This window comes from Engraulis encrasicolus, chromosome 20 (assembly GCF_034702125.1).
Source record: "Engraulis encrasicolus isolate BLACKSEA-1 chromosome 20, IST_EnEncr_1.0, whole genome shotgun sequence".
In the NCBI taxonomy this organism is placed as follows: Eukaryota; Metazoa; Chordata; class Actinopteri; order Clupeiformes; family Engraulidae; genus Engraulis; species Engraulis encrasicolus.
This window is the reverse complement of record NC_085876.1, coordinates 7,247,080-7,266,263: the sequence shown is the minus strand read 5'-3', so window position 1 is coordinate 7,266,263 and position 19,184 is coordinate 7,247,080. Positions and strand designations below refer to the sequence as shown.

Here is a 19,184-nt window from a genome sequence, read left to right as displayed (position 1 = left end):
AGCCTGTGAAAGAAGGTGGGAGATGAAAAAAGAAAAGAGGGTGTGAAGGTTATTAATTGTAGACGATGTCAATGAAGCAAACATTTGCCCTAAACAAATCTGTTCTATACATTCTTTTTCTAATTTTGCAATGACAGCACGTGGGAAATCCTAGGATAGGCCTACAGTCAGTCTACGGGGGAAGCCACATGCCCATCTGTGTTCACTTTCAAAATCCAGTTTAAATATGTTTATATCTGCCTTTTCTTTTCACCCCCACCCACCCACAGGGTGTGAAGGTCATTAATTGTAGCCTATGTTAATGAAGCAAACATTTGCTCTAAACAAATCTGTTCTATGCATTCTATATCTAATTTTGCAATGACAGCACGTGGCAAATCCTAGGATAGGCCTACAGTCTACACCTACATACAATCTACATACACACAGTCTACGGGGAAAATCCAGTTTATATGTTTATATGTCTTGCCTTTTCTTTTCACCCACCCACCCACACACACACACACACACACACACACACACACACACACACACACACACACACACACACACACACACACACACACACACACACACACACACACACAGGCCTTGTGACTTCATGACTCTTGTCTAGAACAGGGCTATTCAAATGGAGACCCTGGGGCCAGTTGTTGCCCTTGGTGGATGGCAATGTTCTGGCCCCCAGAAGGTCAGCACAAACCTGTCTGTGGCCGTGCATAATTTTTGATCACTAACACTTCAGGTTGGGGATGGGGATATCTCTACTATGCATTTACATGAGAGTGAAATCTTATCTAAAACAGTGTCATAAATAGACCATCCTATACGGCTATAAGAGATAGAGAAGCTAATATCTGTTCTGTCTGGAAAGCTATCTGCTTGTTTCACACTCTAATCAAAGACACTGTGCTGCTCGCCGTTTTACAGATTCTATGTTCGGCCCCTTCACTGGAGGGAATTTGAATAACTGGCCCTCTGTGACTTTTAATTGAATACCCCTGCTCTAGAACTACACTACAAGTATATGGGCCTAATGTTGGCAAATAGCACCACCCAGTGGATTGACATCATTAGTAAATTGTAGGTGTGGCGTTCTTCTGTTTCAGGGAGTGCGTTACAATATGCAGCCTTGCCTCCTCCACTTGTGCTTGTTCCCTCGTACCAGGAAGTAATATGTCATGATGACATCACTGACATCAGCATTATATTTCAATATCTTGCAAAAGCTCAGTTGTAAAGTCTTTTTCTCATTTGCAATTGGGATGGTGAATGAAAAGCAGTCCCTCAAAAGTCGTTGTGGCAAGGCTGAAAGCTGGGAAACTTAATCGTTTTCTCCACGGAGGAGGGGCCAGGGGACGGGGCGAGGCCACAAGCACAAGTGGAGGAGGCAAGGTCGCATATTGTAACGCACTCAGGGTTTGGGCCTTGGAGAAGTCCGCCCTCCTCACCTGTGTGTGTGTGTGTGTGTGTGTGTGTGTGTGTGTGTGTGTGTGTGTGTGTGTGTGTGTGTGTGTGTGTGTGTGTGTGTGTGTGTGTGTGTGTGTGTGTGTGTTGCAGGGCTTGACATTAACTTTTTCACCCACCGGCCACTATGGCTAGTGGTTTTCCCAAGTCACTAGCCATTCAGGTATTCCACTAGCCACAGATTTGATAGTGATAGTGTACGTCTAACCTCAAAAGATGAAGTGCTGAAGCAAGATGAGTACATTGCTTTCTACATGGAAGTATATCAAGCAAATACAGTAGAAACTGAGTTACTGAGCTTTTTCTTGGACTTAAATGCTGTGCAAGCAATTGATACACAAGGGGAAAACAACAGACTAGGCTACTATGATGCGTATGTCATACCAAGGAATAAGCTGCCAGCCAAATTGGCTAGTGACACTGAAAGTATTACTAGCCACAGCCAAGTTTGACCAGCATTTGGCCGGTTGGCAGGTGCCAGTGTCAAGCCCTGGTGTGTTGTCATGGGAGGACTGCAGTCTGTCTGCAGTCCTTCACTGTCAACGTTGGGGTAAAGCAAGGCTGTGTCCTGGCACCAGTACTTTTCAACCTCCTCCTCTCAGCAGTCACCCGCTTACTGCACCATGCCCTGCAGCACAAACATGATGTGGACTTGGAATATCGCCTCGATGGTAGCCTCTTCAACATCAGATGGCTTCAGGCTCACACGAAGACATCAACAGACCACATCCATGAACTCCAGTACGCAGATTACTATCGTGGCACACACTCCTGAGTCTATGCAGCATGCCCTGGACACCATTTCAGCTCTTTACAAATACTTTGGTCTTCAGGTTAACACAAAGAAAACTGAGATCATGGCTCAACTCTGCACTGAATCTCCATCACCTGCTACGTTACAGATAAATGGAAATCCACTCAACATCGTTGACCAGTTCACTTACTTAGGCTCCACAGTTTCTGTTGACACCTGTCTTGACAGTGGAATCACAACCGCACAAATAAAGTCTCATCTGCTTTTGGCCGCCTCCGGAAAAGAGTGTTTAATAACAAAAATCTGAAAATCAGCACCAAATTAGCAGTGTACACGCAGTGTGTGTATCCACCCTACTGTATGGGGCAGAAACATGGACCCCATACAGACGGCACATAAAAAGCCTGGAGATGTTTCACATCAGATGTCTACAGAAAATACTCAATCTGTCCTGGGAAGACCGAATCCCCCACACTGACATCCTGCGTACGACTGGCACCATCAGCATGGAGGCAGCTTTGGCCAACAGACATCTACGCTGGGTTGGCCACACCATCCGCATGCCTGGATACCGTCTCCCACATCAAGTCCTCTATGGGCTACTACCGGAATCAAAGGGGGCTCCTGGTGGCCAGAAGACACGCTACAAGGACTACACAAAAGAACTGAGGCATTGCAACATCAACCCTGGTCACCTTGAGGACCTAGCTGCCAACAGACCAGCCTGGAGAAAGACCTGCAAGAAAGCAACTGAGCAAATAAACATCTTTATTGAAAGGAGGACTACAAGACGCGCACAGCAACACCAGAAGACAACTCCTCTCAAACATCAGGGCATGCCTGCTCCCTCTGTGGAAGAGTGTGCGGATCCAAAATCGGACTCCATAGCCACATGAGATGGCATCAACGCCAAACAACGTTGACCCTACCCCTCCCCAAACCTGATTGGAACAAGAGTCTTCATCGGACACGATGGACAGCTGAACAGTGTGTGTGTGTGTGTGTGTGTGTGTGTGTGTGTGTGTGTGTGTGTGTGTGTGTGCGTGCGTGCGTGCATGCATGCGTTTGAGTGATTCTTAATCCTGAAGGAATTGTGTCTGTCATTTGTGTCTGTCAGCTTGCATAAATACAAAAATACACAAAGAACTAACACTAGTATAAAAACATATAACACATGCACTGTAGACATAGGCTATAGCAGTGTTTCTCAACCTTTTTTAAGGCGAGGCACCCTTTCAACTCGTGAAAAATTTCAAGGCACCCCAAACCAACAAACCGTAACATAGCATCGCATTCCGATACCACACAAGCTTAGAAAAGTAACACATTTGAAGACATCACATGACCTATGTTCGAAGTTGCAGCTGACTGGGGCGAACTATTTACTTTATTGTGCGTAAATGGCAGATGAAAGATTCCACTGAGTAGCATTAACTTATCAATTTAGACAAATATGTATTATATTACATAATTTATTTATCAGCCACGTTTCTGCGGCACCCCTGATGGGGGCTCGCGGCACCCCTGTTGAGAAACACTGGGCTATAGCACACACTACAATCAACCTTCCATCAGCACACGCGCACGCACGGATGCACACACACAGACACAGACACAGACACACACACACACACACACACACACACACACACACACACACACACACACACACACACACACACACAAACAAACAGAGAGAGAGAGAGAGAGAGAGAGAGAGAGAGAGAGAGAGAGAGAGAGAGAGAGAGAGAGAGAGAGAGAGAGACCAGCAGCAGAGTGAGAGATACAGACAGAAGGGGAAGAGGACACTGAAGAGGGTAAATCAGCTCTTGAGCTACTTTTCTCTTGGAACATGGTATAGTGATACAAACCAATAAGGGGTGGTGGTGGAGGGATTAAGGATTACATTATGAACCCCTTGTGGTGTATCTATAGCCATACTTAAATGTGTACAACACTCATATACAAGTGAAATGTTCATGCACATGTATCAATACATAAACACCATCTGATGGATGTTTACAATAACGAGCATGTCAGTCTATTGATTCCAGGTCAGACAGTGAAAAACATTTTGATGATGGAAAAAGTGACGCAATCATCTACTTCTCTAAAATCGTCTTCTGCTTTTTCCCCCTCTCTCTTCTTCACATAGTCAAGCTTGGGGCGAAGTGGACTGGTAGACTCACAGTGTTGTTACAGCATCAGAAAGAAGATGTCAGAGCCTGTTGTTTATTCTGAGGTGAAGTTTAAGAACGGCCCAAGTCCCAAAAACAATACCACAGGAACTGGAGGACCACAGTTAAAAGGTAAGACTAATAGCCATGTAGATGGAGCATCAGAACAAATATTCGTTTTCCATTAAACGTTTACTGTAAATGTTGAAAGTACTGTATGCTGCCATGGTTGCCTTGAGGTTTTTGATTTCAACATAAGGGTATCAATGAGGCTCACCATCTGTGGTTGCAGGGCGGTAACCAGACGTTTTCAAATACCGAGGTCAAATACTGCATGCTGTACTGAATACTGTTTAGAATGCCTCAAACACTTCAGTCAAAGTCTTAAGTTTGTTTTCATTGATTACTGGCTTGAGGATAAATGGGGGGTGGTAGACTGAATGTATCATTGTTGATCATATATCGATTTTCATCATAGATAAATTTTACATTACTGAAAAAAAATACAGAGGACATGACCTCTGTGTCCTCAATGGTAATTACGGCCATGTGTGGTTGTCTTGAGTCTTTTTGGTTTCAACATAAGGGTAATAACAGATAAATGTGTTGAACCGATGTTTGGCAACCGATGGTTCTTGATAGAGCAATAAAGTTCTATAGTCATGGCATTTCCTAATTTGATATTTTCTGTTGTTCCTCTTATATTCTTTGCTGTTCCTCTTGTTCCTTGTTCCTGTGTTTCAGACAATTTTCAGCAGCTTTTGCTTAACCTTTCCCTTTTCTTTTTTTCTATATTTCCTCTGTTCATGTACAAAGACGGCAAAACATTTTAATCAGGCATCTTAATATGAAAAGCATTGTGCTGGGATCCAATCCTGCTATTTAGAACATATTCTCAAGATACGTCCCATTGGAAAAGAAAATAATATAAATTTCAATATATAATAGTAATATAAATATAACATAAAATACATTTCAAAAACTGAACATCCTGACTGTAAGCTAACGCCTTATCAGCATCTTCGAGATACTTCCGCCAGAAATTTTGTTCACATTTCAGGAAGGTCAGGTGTGCCTTCTAGATTGTGTCTGAATCTAGAAAAAAATCATATAGTCTAGTCATAGTCTCTCATATGCAATGCTGTCTTTTCACAAAATGCAATTGATACAATGAATATTACCCTAATATAGGCTAAGTGATTAAAATAAGTTCAGATTGTAACAAGCTGTCATAAACAGCAACATTGTCTCTAGACTGAATTCACTATGATGATTTCTTTGAATGCATGTGAATGTCCCTCTTAAATACCTTTTAAGTAGAGACCTCAGAGGACGAGGTGGTATATTCTTCTGTGGTGATCTCCAAGACTCCCGCCTCAAATCAGCAGGACCCTAAAGAACGTAAGACTCTTTTTTATTTGAGAGCGATCCTGTATGAAAACCTCTTCAATAACCTAATTTTAGTCTTTTGAAGTCATGACCATTGTGAGTAGACAATATAAACAAAAAATAACTTATTACAGGGAATGACACATTTGATGGTTAATTCTCATTACTGAATATAGTAGTTTTTGCAGTGTTATAGCTGACATAGCTATCCACACTAATACAGTTGACAGATAGGCTACATAAACAGTTTATCTTTTGAACTTATACACAGGACACAGATTAAATGTATGTCCCCTAAAGTTACATCTGTTCTCACACAGTATCTCTGCCCAATGACGCGCCCCCAGCGGAGAGGTCAAAGGGCAAATGCAGGTGTCCCCGTCTGCTATTGGTTATGGTGGTGCTCTGCATTCTGATCCTTGCCTTGGGACTGGCCGTTGGTCTGGCTTTATACTGTAAGTTATTGGAAAACACTGGAGACATTCTGTGCAAGTCAAACTAGTTCCTCTCGTCCTTTCCTGTTCCTTGTGGACTCCTGAGGCCTGTCTTCACTCATGATCAAAGTTTTATTCAATATCTCACAATAGCACAACGCAAGGCCCTGCCGTGGTTCAAACGGTAGGGCACTGCACTGGTTTGATTCTGGCCCAAGGACATTTCCAGATGGAGGCCCCATCTCTCTCTGCCACTCGCTCCCTGTCACCATCTCAAACTGTCCTATCAATAACTGTCCATCAAATAAAGGTATACGTATATATAACATCGCAACTTAAATCCCATTATCTCATTAGCAATTTAGGATGTCAACTGAGTAAAAGCCCCAAAAAACCCAAAAGGTGCTATGCCTAGGGTGAAAGCGGGGAAATACGGAGGAGGCCAGAGTGACACTAAGGCAAGAGGCCAGAAGCAACAGGAAATTATGGGAGTAACCAGTTTGACTTTCACCCACATGTGTGGAATTGAAATTAAGAATATAGTGTATTTTTACTTAATAATCAAGGCACCTCTGCATATGAGGGATAGATTTGTGCTTCATTTGGGCTACTGCGAGTTGGATACGAGTTTGAGAGTGTGCACAGTACATTTTCAATGTATATTCAGTAGTGGCTCTACCCATTTAGGGCCCATAGGCACATTATAAACATAGGGCCCACTCGTTGCTGTTGAGTTGTTTCTGCTGTCACAGACCATAGTGGGACTGACTGCCTACTAATCAGTGTATATCAATATCTGCATGATAACATAGTACTGAGTTCAAAGTGAGAAGGAAAGTGTGGGGAGCACCTCAGATGTGGAAGATTAATTTATGCTTTTATTTAGAGCAGTGGTTTTGGACATGTTTCTGTCAAAATGTGAGTTTGGCATTGCTTTAAATAAAAGCACAATTTGATCTTATCTGAGATGCTCCGATGCTTCTACATGTGAGATCATTCTCACTTTGAACTCGGTGCTTTTCTGTGACACAACAGATAGTGTGGAGGATGCCTTCCTTACTTTCACTCTTCTTTGTGATATTTACAGTGACCGGTACCTTAAGTACCGGTAAACCAGAAGAAGAAACAGCCACAAAACAAATTGCAGACAACAGACACACAACAGACACACCTCAAGGCTCAACATCTGAAGGAAATAAAGAACCAGCTGTTACAGGTGATGACAGTTCAACAAAAGATATCTCCAAAAAGTGGAGATATCATCATCTCAAATTAAATAATTTCTAAAAAATTAATCTAATTATTACTTTGATGCAACACTATTTTACAGTTCCATTTTTAGTATATTTACATTAGCATGAAATCATCTACTTACACTGAACATACTAAACTGTGAGTCGTCCAGCACAAGTAGAACCTTCATAATGCTACAAACTGTTAGGCAGTTTTTAAACGGGACCTTACTAATAATGGGAGCCTTAAAATAAAGAGTGACCTGCATAAATATACACTCAATGGCAGGGCTGACCTGGGATGAAAAAAATGCCCGGGCATTTAAAATGATGGGACTAAGAAATGTTTGGTTTAAACTTTGGCTCAGCCTGTTCTGCCCTCGACCAGTAGCTAACCAAGGGAGGTGGGTCAACCATGCCGTTTAAGAATGTTAGTTGTTATGCTCTTGGTCAGACCAAGTCTTTAAGAGATTTGAAAGTCAGGGTAATCAGGCAAAGTCTTGTCCACACCCATCAGCCATCCATTCAGCTCCTGGAGGCCTTGTCCCTGAGGCTGCTGTCAAAGAACGTGCCCAAACTCTTAATCAGCTTCTCAGAGATGGTTGGGATAGGTGTTGTCCCTGCGGACAACCATTCTGAGACTCTGCCCCTCTTCAAGACCAAGGATCTTGACTTGGATGGTTTGAATGACATCCTGGCCCATGTCATCAAACTCCCCAGTCCTCCTAAGAGCCATCTGCCTTTTGCTCAGTTGGCACTAAGGGGTGCAAAGTGTGCTAAGAATCCCTCACTACCAGCCAGAAGTATTGATGCAAGGCCGAATTTATCCATGCTTTCATGTTGTTGACCCCAAATTCTGACCCTACTATCCGACCCTACTATCCATCAGACCAGGCTTTCCCAGTCTTAGTTATCCCAATCTGCTGCAGGATGTCTTATCCATGTCTACATGCCTAATACATTGGGTTGCCACCATTTGATTTGATGATTAAAAAATGCATAAATGAGCAGTTGGACAGGTGTGCCAAATGAAGCGTCCTATGACTGTTTGTAATAACTTTTATTTCTATCTATAGATCCCTCAAAAGAATGTCAAGAACATACTTGTAAGTCTGGCTGGGAATACCATGGGAGTCATTGTTACTACTTCTCCAATAAGACTGGAAATTGGAGTAGAAGCAAAGACAAATGTCAGGGGATGAAGAGTCACTTGGCAATCATAGACAATAAAGAAGAACAGGTTTGCTTTTACGAGACTTTTATGCATGCAGTATACACAGTATTTGCAAACATTATTATTATTACATTATTAGTATAATTATTACATATTACAGATTAAGTTGTTGTCAAATGCATATTAATGCACTTTACATAGCAAAATATGTAATACGTGCAAAATGGTCAATTACACATTCACAAACAGTGCCGGAAATATTACAAGCGTTTTCACCATCATTGTGGCTAACAAAATACACAATATTTCCAATATTTATAACTTCTGTAATAAAATGCTACTTTATGTTTGACAGATCTTCCTGATGGAGCAAATTAAAAACAGAATTACTGATTCAGAGGACAAGTTCTGGATTGGTCTGAATGACATGCGGGAGGAAAATGAATGGCGTTGGGTGGACAACACAACTCTCAACAATAGCAAAGCGTAGGTTATTTTTTTTTATCATACATTTAACTATTGCTCCTTTGATAAACTTGAGCTAAGACTGTCTGATTGAGTAAAAGGTTCAGAAATTCAGAAATTCTAAATTGTGCAAAGGCCTGACCCCATTGCACTTCATGGTCTGTCCTGCCAACTTATCTGTCTGTGTTCATGTTTTTTTGCCCATTTGGGAAGTTGAAAGTTAAGTTATTGGGCTGCAATTCTAGGAGCAGTGTTCTGAGAAATAGGTACAATTGAGTGCTTGTGTCTTACAGGTGGATTTTTTCTCTTGATCATTGTCTCCATGCTCAGATATTGTGTGATTTCCATTTCAGGTTCTGGCTTCATGAAAAGGAGCCTGATGATTGGAAAGGTACACCTGAAAATCCACATCCTGAGGGAGAGGACTGTGTGCGTATGGGAGAGACATCCTTTGACAGCTCAAAACCAAATGGTTGGGTTGACACAGGCTGTCATAGAGACATGAGATTTATTTGTGAAACTGGCACTTGTGGTAACACTTTATAATAATGGATGCATAAAAAGCATTGGTAACACTTCCAAATAAGGGGCCATAATTAACAGTAAAGTAGCTATAACCTAATACATAAGTAAGGGTTAATAATCATTACTTAACGCCATATTAGACACATATTAATTGTTATTAATGCATATGTTGAGCATTAGTAAGCAGTTACTTAACTATTAGATAACAATAGTATATTATTATTTAACTAATAGATAAGTAAGGGCACAGTTAATAGTTAAGTAGCTATCAGGTCATACTAACTAAGGACCAAAATTAATACTTACTTAAAGGGTAATGTATTAATTTTGGTCCTTAGTTAGTATGACCTGATAGCTACTTAACTATTAACTGTGCCCTTAAAGCAAGACAACGCTTCACATGAAAAATAGGACACTTTACCACCTTTATAAACCCCAGCCAACGATTTTAACTGTATTAAGCCCCAAAATAGTGGCATACCCCTTTAAGTAAGTGTTAATTTTGGTCCTCAGTTAAGTATGACCTAATAGCTACTTAACTTACTGTACCCTTACTTATCTATTAGTTAAATATTTTTAACTTGTAACACAAGGTAATAGTTATCTGATAGTTAAGTAACTGCTTGCTAATGTTTGACATATGCATTAATAACAATTAATATGTGTCTAATGTGGCGTTAAGTAATGATTATTAACCCTTACTAAAGTATTAGCTTATAGCTACTTTGCTGTTAATTATGGCCCCTTATTTGGAAGTGTTACCAAAGCATTTTAAATACTTTTATTTATGAAACATTTTCATTTTTTTTGCAAATGAATTCAAAATACTCTGTTAAATACACTGTTAAAGGATTGTAAAATATGGTGTTAGAAGGTTTGGCAAAGCTGACACTTTTAGTCATGTTATTTGGAGGTAAGAGGATTGATGGCCAATAAGATATAGGTTTGTACATTTTGGGTTAAAAACAAATTTCAGTCACATAGCATCAGTAATACGTATGTATACAAGGTCACATTATTTTGTTGGCTGGATTTACAGTAGTCCAATGTGCTTTATTGTGAACTGACTGATAGCTATGCCAGCCTATCCAATGTCTGTTTTTATTTTCAAATGAACAGACAGATCATCTGTTCCTGTTAAAACTATGAAAATACATTTTATAGCTTTAATAATAAAGATTAAATATATTTATTATATATAATAAATATATATATATATATATAAAGACAGGTTGAAACGCACACTGATGACCTCCCTTGTCATCCCTTTTCATTTCGTTTCATTTCGAGACGATTCGATCCAACATAGCCCCTTCTCTACCGGATTTTAATCTGGGGTGTACTCACTTTTGTGAGTACATGTTCAAACATTAATGGCTGTATTTTGTTTTTTTCTGAGTGAACAAGAAATTTAAGCGGTTAAATATGTTGTTAAAAGGTCACTAATCATTGTGTCAAAGTTACATTTCTGTAATGCTTTCCTATGAAAAGATATACTCAAAAATCTGCAAAACTGTGAGGGGTGTATTCACTTTCGTGATATACTGTATGAGTTTTTTTGCAGTAAGAATGATGAGAGAGGGGCACGGTGGCTCAATGAGCCAAGATGGAAGGTCCTTTCACACGCATGCACGCACGCACGCACGCACGCACGCACGCAGGCATACACACAAATATCCCATACTAACAGGGAATTGCTCTAGCGATATAATAATGTGGGAGGAATTAACTTTTCAGACATCTTGAGATTCTCATCCACTTTGGCTTTGAGGGAGACAGCTGAGAGGGGGCCGTGTTTAGTTGCCATTAGATGACATTTGGCTTTTCTATTTTTCAATACTAAGGGGGGGGCATTGGCAGCCTTATGATGATGTCAAGGGGGCATTGGGAGGCTAATGATAAGATCAAGGAGAGGTTTGTTCATAAAAGGTTGAGAACTACTGTTCTAAACGTTTCACCTTCCTGAAAAGTGTTTGGTGAGATGAATCAGAAGTACTGTGTGAATTCACCCTAGTTCAACTTCTCTGTAAGGTGCTAGGTCTAAAATACAGTAAAATACAGATAATATCATGAGCATTGAAGGGCCAGGGGAGATGAAAGGAAAATGCTTGCAAAATCTGACACTTTCAAATGAAAGAGGAAGTTAATTCTTCAGAATGGTTTTAGATAGCACATTTAGGGTATATTGACACCTACCTACCAACCAAGGGTGTATTGACAGGCTATTAACATATTTAGGGTGAATTGACACCCACCACGTAAACTATCAAACTTTCCTGATCTGAATCTGAATACACCTTGGCGCAAACGGATAAGGCACTGTACTGGTACTCCAGGGACACAGGTTGAATTTCAGGCCGAGATGATTTCCCAATCCTTCCCCATCTCTATCACCTACTCACTTCCTGTCACTAGCTCACACTGTCTGATTTGTTTAAAAAAAGCCCTAAAAAAGGTTGCCCATCTAACTTATTATGTTGAATGAACTGTATGCTACTCCGGTCTTTTCAGGTCACCATTTCTTTGGAGAGGTGTGAAGCAAATGCAAGACGTTGGTGAATTCTGAATGGTTTGCCCAGAACACCCATAAGAGAAAATAACAGCATATTCTTGTGTCTAAGAACCAACACAAAATTCTTGGAAACAATAGCCCATCTTCCATTTGGGAGATTTCTCCATTGCCTGTCATTTGATGCTTTGCACCAAATCGGGTGCCATCATTATACGTTGCATGGAAGACAACCATGGACACATGAAGACAGCTTAATAACAGAAGTTATGATGTGACAGTTCAACAGTTAAGGCTCAAAAGGAAAACCACAAAAGCACTTAAATATAGGTCGGTGCGATACATTTTTGCTGCTGAGGCAGTTTGCAACTTCTTCTTTGAGAGTTCACTTCCTTGACGCAAAGATAATAGACTGTAGCATTCGCCACTAGTTCTGTATTTTATGTACAGTGCCTAGGCTATGTAAAATAGCCCTGGTCCTGGTAAGATTGCCTGATTTGACCAAGTGTTTGAATGTTTGGAGTGGGCTTTGCAAGGAAGGTGTAGTAGACGGTCACTGACGGCGGACGAAAAACGACTGTTTGATTGGTCATAGTGTCTGGCAAGGCAGTGCAGACTGCAGAGGCCATTTGAACCATACCAATACATGTTTTAGTCTGACCCACAGTCCTCAGCAATCTAAACTGTGTGATTCCAGACAAATAGTTTCATATTTAAATGAAGCTCGCCAGGGGAGTATGCCAAGAACCTGTCTAAGTAGTAATCCAGGATTAGTTAACCTTGAAGAGATCATCTAATGGCAGAGCCTGGAGTGCTCTCTTTCTGAACTACAGAAAATGGCACCTGTGGGCTATTAGCAGGTGTACCACTTCCTTTAGGTTTGTTTAGGGTTCATCACTTCAGCCTGTTCTTCAAATACTCCCCAGGCCAGAGTGATGCAGTTCTCTGAAGTGAAAGCAGAACTGCATGAAGCACAGTGGGAGATCACTTTGATATAAAATTAGCAACTTCTCTAAAGCTGTTGCCATAAAACAAATAAGGGAGCAATTCTTTGAACCCACCCATTTTATGGCCTGACAAGGACATCAGTTTCATGGTACAATTTCCTTTTCTCGTCACATCAAGATTACTACTCTACTACTCTACTCTACTCTCATTTGCCAGGAATTTGCAGGATCTTCAAATGCTGATCTCAGTACAGAGATATCAATGTTTAGCATTTTCAATTCATCAGCAATAGTTTTTGTATTCACTTAGCCAGGTCACTTTTTCATTTTCTTTGCATAGAGTGAATTCACTCTTTTTTTGGAACTTATCAAATTACTCATCTTGAACAAGAAAACAATCTCAGGATATCCTAGCTTTTGACCTGAGATGAGAAGTAGGTGTGTGAGAGCTTTGAATATGAATTGTTTATCAACCCAGTTAACAGTTTGGGGGGAGAAATATATAAAAAAAATACATATACATGAATAAAAACACTTTGTTTACTGAGAACATTTTCGAGACATACAATAAAAGGTCAGAATGGCGAAACATTTCCAACTGGACTGCTCTTCAGGGGCAAGTCTGGTTTTCCATCTACTACAGCAATGAGATCCTCCTGCTAATGTTACACATGTACATCTGTTGCTTTAGTGTCATCAATTGATGAGAAATAAAAAACAAAAACAAAAAAAACAATCAATCTGGATTGGTAGAAAAAAACACCTCCACAAACACACAGCATAAGTTTAACAAGTGGATGCATCTTTACACTCGGCATAAGATGAGGGAAGCAATTGTATGAGTGCTTCGAAAAACACTGACTGGCAGATATGCATTTGGCTGGTCACATCTAGATGTGAGATGCGGAATGCAACATAATCTGACAAAAAAAAAGAAAAAAGTCAAATGCTTCACTCTTATTTTGATACCCACGACCACAGGAAGTGCGCTCCATTCAGCACACCTTTATAAACTCCAGCAATCTCATATCAGCTCCTTGGTTGGTTGGTTAGTTAGTTCCTGCTGCTGCTGCTGACCATTCTGCCCCTGCTTAAAGCACAGTCATTCCACTGTTTCTGTTCTCAGGCCAACCAGAACAGTGCCGGTGCCGGTGTCCGCACCAGTTCAGCACTAAAGCGCTTACCTGCGACCCACCCGGAAATTCACAGCACTGTGTGTAACCCGGATGAAGAAGCATTTTCCGATTCGTATTGCGAACCAACGGTCCGGTTCGCGACACTAAGATCCACGGCGTGAAAACGCCAGCCGGTTGGCAATTAGGTACGGGTAACGGGCACCGGCATAGCTCTCAGTCTGCCTGAACGAGTCATGTGTGGAGTACATTGAGTTCATGCCAAACTACTACCTCCCGTCCTTTCCTGTTTCCTGTGGCCTCTTGCCTTGGTACCAGTCGGCCTCTGTGGAGAACCCAATACTTACCCCGCTGTCAACCTAAGCAGAGCAACCTAAACTTTTGGGGAGCCTTTCCAAATTCAACATCCTGATTGCAAATGAGATAATGACCTCTGAATTGTGCCTTGGCAAAAAATCTAATAAAACTTTGATCATCAATGACGTCGAGTCTGGCCCTACAACGTCACAAGCAAGAGGAAAGGTTGTGAGGTAGTAGTTTGACTTGGACTACTGCGCTTTTGGTCTCTGAGGGGGTCACTGGACTTCAGCTCCTCCACTGCCTTCATGAGTATCAGTTTGGCTGATTTAAAGTAGACATGGGCCTCAGTACACTGCCTATGAGAAACACTGATAGGAGGCAGAACAGTTGAACAGGCCACTGTACAACAGCAAAGGACAACAGCAGACCGTCATTGTCAATCATGTCTGTATTACTGCTTAAAAGTGTACATGCGCATTGCTATCACCACGCAGTCCTGCTGAATCAAGAGAGTATTTTAATACAAAATCAGGCTCAAGAGTATTTGTGTAGAAGCACACTATTGTGAACTCATGTCCATATTGTTCTGTTCATTTGTATGTGCGATCCGTCCTCTGTATATGTGCAAAACATAGTACTTGAAGTGTTGATTCTCCTGCGCAGAGCCATCGTTGCGTCTTTTGAGTCTTTTACAGTACGTGTGTGAGCGCGAGCATGTTCAGTCAGAGTCCTCTTCGTCAGTGGAGTGGCGTTGTACTGTGATGGGCTCCTGTGGCAAGTGCATCTCTCTCACGGCCAGGATGCGCGTCAGCATGGCCTGGAGAGCGTTGCCATCTAGTGGCGCCGAGGAGAACCACATGGGGCTGTTGGGCACGCAGCAGCGCTCCGGCATCAGGTAGAAGGCGTTGGTGCGCTGCTTCACGGACGGCGAGCTGTGGCGGACAAACGGAACAAACGCAAGAGGCAATCAACAACTCCCAATGACTGCTGGAAGCAATACAAATAATAATAAGAATAATAATTAACTTAAAAATAATAATATCTATGCCTTAAAATGACCTCATTACTTCTGATTTTGCATTATAGCCAAATCAGAAGTAATTACGTCATTTTAAAGCATAGAGCAAAGGCATAAAAGGCAAGAGATGTTATCAACTTCATTTCATACATCAACGTCATTATATTCTGTCTCTCTAACCACATGGCCTCAACAAAGCCGAATCTAAATATGTTTTCTTTTTCTTTCTTTCCTTAAAAAAACCTGATTAGACAGCAATAGCGCCTGACCTAGAAGCGCCTGACCTCAACCTAGAAGCAAACGGATCAACAGGAAACGCTCATCAATGAGAATGGAAGCAGGCTAGTGTTCATGCGGTTACCATTTGGAGAGGTAGAACTCGTAGATGCGGACGGGGCAGCGTAGGGGGTTCTCTGCGTTCTCTTGCATCTCTAGAACCGGCTCCTCGTCCTCATCCTTCTTCCTCTTGCCAGAGGCCTCCTCATCATCTGGGGTCAATGGAGAAACAAACATCAGCATGAACACCAGGGAAATACTGGCTCAAAGAATTATGTTAAAACACACAGTCAGAAGCAAAATCATGCCTAGCACCCACACATATGGTCTTGAATACACGTACACACACACTTTACAAACAAACAAAATAAAACATGGACACATCAGGAAAACCCTTGGACACGTACGCAAACACGCACACACACGCAAGCCCTTACACACATGCGCATGCGCACACACGAGCGCACACGCACGCGCACACATGAGCGTGCACACACACACACACGTGCGAACAAACACATGTGCGCGCACACGCACACACACCTTTGGGCGCGTCCTTGCGCGTGATGGGCGGGTAGAACCTCAGGCAGACGGCCTTGCTAGCGCTGCCGCTGGAGGAGCGCGTGCAGCGCATGACATGGGCGAAGGAGAGGCGCTGGTGCTGCTCCACGGTGCGCAGGCCGAACAGCTTGGTGCAGAAGAAGAAGAGGGTGTAGAGCAGCACGCTGGGGGAGTAGGCACCCAGCTGCTTACACTCCCACAGGTACTCCTCCTGCACGCGAGAGTGGACGTAGCCTGGGGGACAGGAAATAGGGGACACACAATATATTTTACATCACAATGGGGGGAGAGAAAACAGAACAATCTATAGTAAGGTTGCCAAATTCCGCCCACTTCACTGATCACTTCACTGAAAACGTGATAATATCACTATTTCAAATACTATTTAATTATGCTATCGTATATTTTTGGATAGCGGCAACTGTGTAGCTTAGGTAATGAGCAATATTAGCTAACATTGGTAGCCCTTTCTATCGTAATTTGGCGATAACGTTCAAGCATGCCCATAATCTAGTTTCAGCACAATTCACCGCCGAAAGGCTCGCAATTCCACCCGCTTGATTTCAGGTCCCGTCAGTATTTCCGTTACTGTTTATTATTCCTTCATGCTGTTGTGCTGAATTCGTTCACACTTGTAGTATTGGCTTTACCGATGCAGGAACTGTGATTTGTTTGGTCGTTACTGTGGAAATGGTTGAATAATTTTGCTCCTAAAGCGAAACAGGGAAGCGGCCATGAAATTAAAGTTCCATCTCTTTCATGCTGCCGTTACGGACACCCTTCATTACAATGCTGTTTATGTCAGTTTGACTCGGTTTTAAATGTCATCACCGTTTCAAATTGTAAGCATACAAACACCGTATCATGTTGATATCCATTCCTGACTTAAACAGTGGATACATAATTAACTATCATCACTTATAAGTAGGTGGGCGGAATTGGGGGACGGGCGGAATTAGGCGACTTGGCTATACTGACGACAGCCACTATGTATGTCACCTGTGGCTTCCTAGGTCAGTGGATCGTTCTGTTTTCTCTGCATTTGTGGCTTCACCCTATCCTCTTGTCTCACACTCTCACTCACTCGCCCACTCCTCCCTCTCTCTTACACTGGTGTTCATGGCTCTGTGTGTGTGTGTGTGTGTGTGTGTGTGTGTGTGTGTGTGTGTGTGTGTGTGTGTGTGTGTGTGTGTGTGTGTGTGTGTCCGTCTTACCTGTGGGTGTTACCACGGGCTGCCAGTCCTGCAGCAGCCTGGTGATCTCCTGCGTGAACTTGTTATAGAAGAAGTCGGCAAAGATGTTCTCCATGCGCCCATTCTCAAACAGGTGCTGCACACACACGACACAACACACAACAGAAGAGGGTCAGGAAAACAATGCCTCTTGAACTGAATGTATTGCATATAGTGTGTGTGCTGTTGATGTGTAGGAAAGACAGAGGCAGAATGAGAGAGGGAGAGGGTGTGTGTGTGTGTGTGTGTGTGTGTGTGTGTGTGTGTGTACCTGCTGTATGCCCAGGCACAGGTAGTAGATGCTGTCAGGTGTGTAGGGCTCCCCGTTGGGCCGCTTGCACTCGCTGATGAACTTGCAGAGGCCGAAGCTCAGCTCAGCTGTGGTGCACTGAAGCAGGTCCTCCTTCAGGACCATGGGCCGCGCTACACACACACACACACGCACGCACGCACACGCACACGCACACACACAGTAGTTTACATTACAGTGATTATTTAAAGGCCAACTTCCGATAAAACACGTTTTACTCACTTTAAAATCTTTTTGAGGACACAAGAAAAACACAACAATTTTTACTCTTTATAGGATTCAAACCTATAATAAGACGTAATAAACTAATCTTGAATCTTGAATCTTGAATCTGAATCTCCTTTTGAAGATCGGACGGTCACCCCAAGTTAAACTCACTTGCAAGGCTCTCATAGCGGTGCGTCACCTCGCCTGGCTGTGTTTCCCAGTGTTTCCCAATTTACATAAATAATGCAGAGAAACGAGCGAATCACGAAAGCCTTTCTGTGTTTCGTCACGTCGAAAGAAGGCGTTGCCCACAAAGGTTTATGTCGACCCATTTTTCTAAAAACATGTCGAGTATTTTTTTTCTGCTTGTTTTCAATACAAGCAACGTCTGGTGGCCCGAAATCTAGCTTAGCGTAGCTATCAGCTGGTTGCTACTCTCAGGTACACACACAGCACAAAGCCTCATCCATACAGCAAGCCCACTCTGGTTGCTCCGTGCCTGCAGCTCGCGTAGGGGTCGCGTAGAGCACAGCCCTGAATGGAGCATGCACGCCTCCGTTGGCGCCCCTATAGTGCAGTACCACCCGGGGAAGTGGCGACTCTGTTTCCCATTACATTCTATCCAAGAACAGGAGGACTGAGCCAATCAGAGACGCATTTCCACGAGAGCAGGAAGAGTGAGCCAATCAGAGACGTATTTCCACGAGCAACACGGAACACCCTCTCGTTTCTCCACAAGCCACATTGCTGGCTTGCAAAAACGGCTTGAAACAAAGCAACCAGAACGTATTTTAAAACAGGACCAACGCGTAACACATTCAATAACAATGGGGAACACAGCAATATTAATCAAATGACGTTGAGAGGCCATCTTTAAAATGATCAACAAGACTGGAGAGGCAATGCCATGAAGGTTTATATGGTAATCTGCTTGTACATTTGTTGTTCAAATTTGAGTCCCGGCTGGGCAACTCTACTCCCCTTCGCTACAAATGGTGTCAGAAGTGGGATGGCTACCGTGAAGCCACCGGAAGCGTACCCATTGTGTGCGAGTCGTAATTCCATGTGAGGGAC

General features: G+C 42.4%; 2 protein-coding genes across 2 annotated transcripts in view; one reads left to right on the top strand and one right to left on the bottom strand.

Annotated features, from left to right (window-relative positions):
- Window positions 1–4,398: 4,398 nt before the first annotated feature.
- Window positions 4,399–12,154, top strand: LOC134436787 (C-type lectin domain family 4 member A-like). The gene is made up of 8 exons (XM_063186135.1): window positions 4,399–4,530; window positions 5,719–5,799; window positions 6,108–6,242; window positions 7,309–7,437; window positions 8,530–8,693; window positions 8,983–9,113; window positions 9,446–9,624; window positions 12,129–12,154. Exons 1-8 carry the CDS (start codon window positions 4,437–4,439, stop codon window positions 12,152–12,154), a joined length of 939 nt encoding a protein of 312 aa, XP_063042205.1. The 5' UTR covers window positions 4,399–4,436.
- A 1,441-nt stretch (window positions 12,155–13,595) lies between these two features.
- The window catches only part of zmym4.1 (zinc finger MYM-type containing 4, tandem duplicate 1), a 39,924-nt gene continuing 34,335 nt past the window's right edge, over window positions 13,596–19,184 (bottom strand). The window contains exons 24-28 of the mRNA XM_063185288.1: window positions 17,865–18,016; window positions 17,576–17,690; window positions 16,344–16,595; window positions 15,886–16,012; window positions 13,596–15,438 (exon numbers count right to left, since the gene is read on the bottom strand). Coding sequence (XP_063041358.1) covers window positions 15,225–15,438; window positions 15,886–16,012; window positions 16,344–16,595; window positions 17,576–17,690; window positions 17,865–18,016 — 860 coding nt within the window. The 3' untranslated portion in view covers window positions 13,596–15,224. The remainder of the gene's footprint in view (window positions 15,439–15,885; window positions 16,013–16,343; window positions 16,596–17,575; window positions 17,691–17,864; window positions 18,017–19,184) is intronic.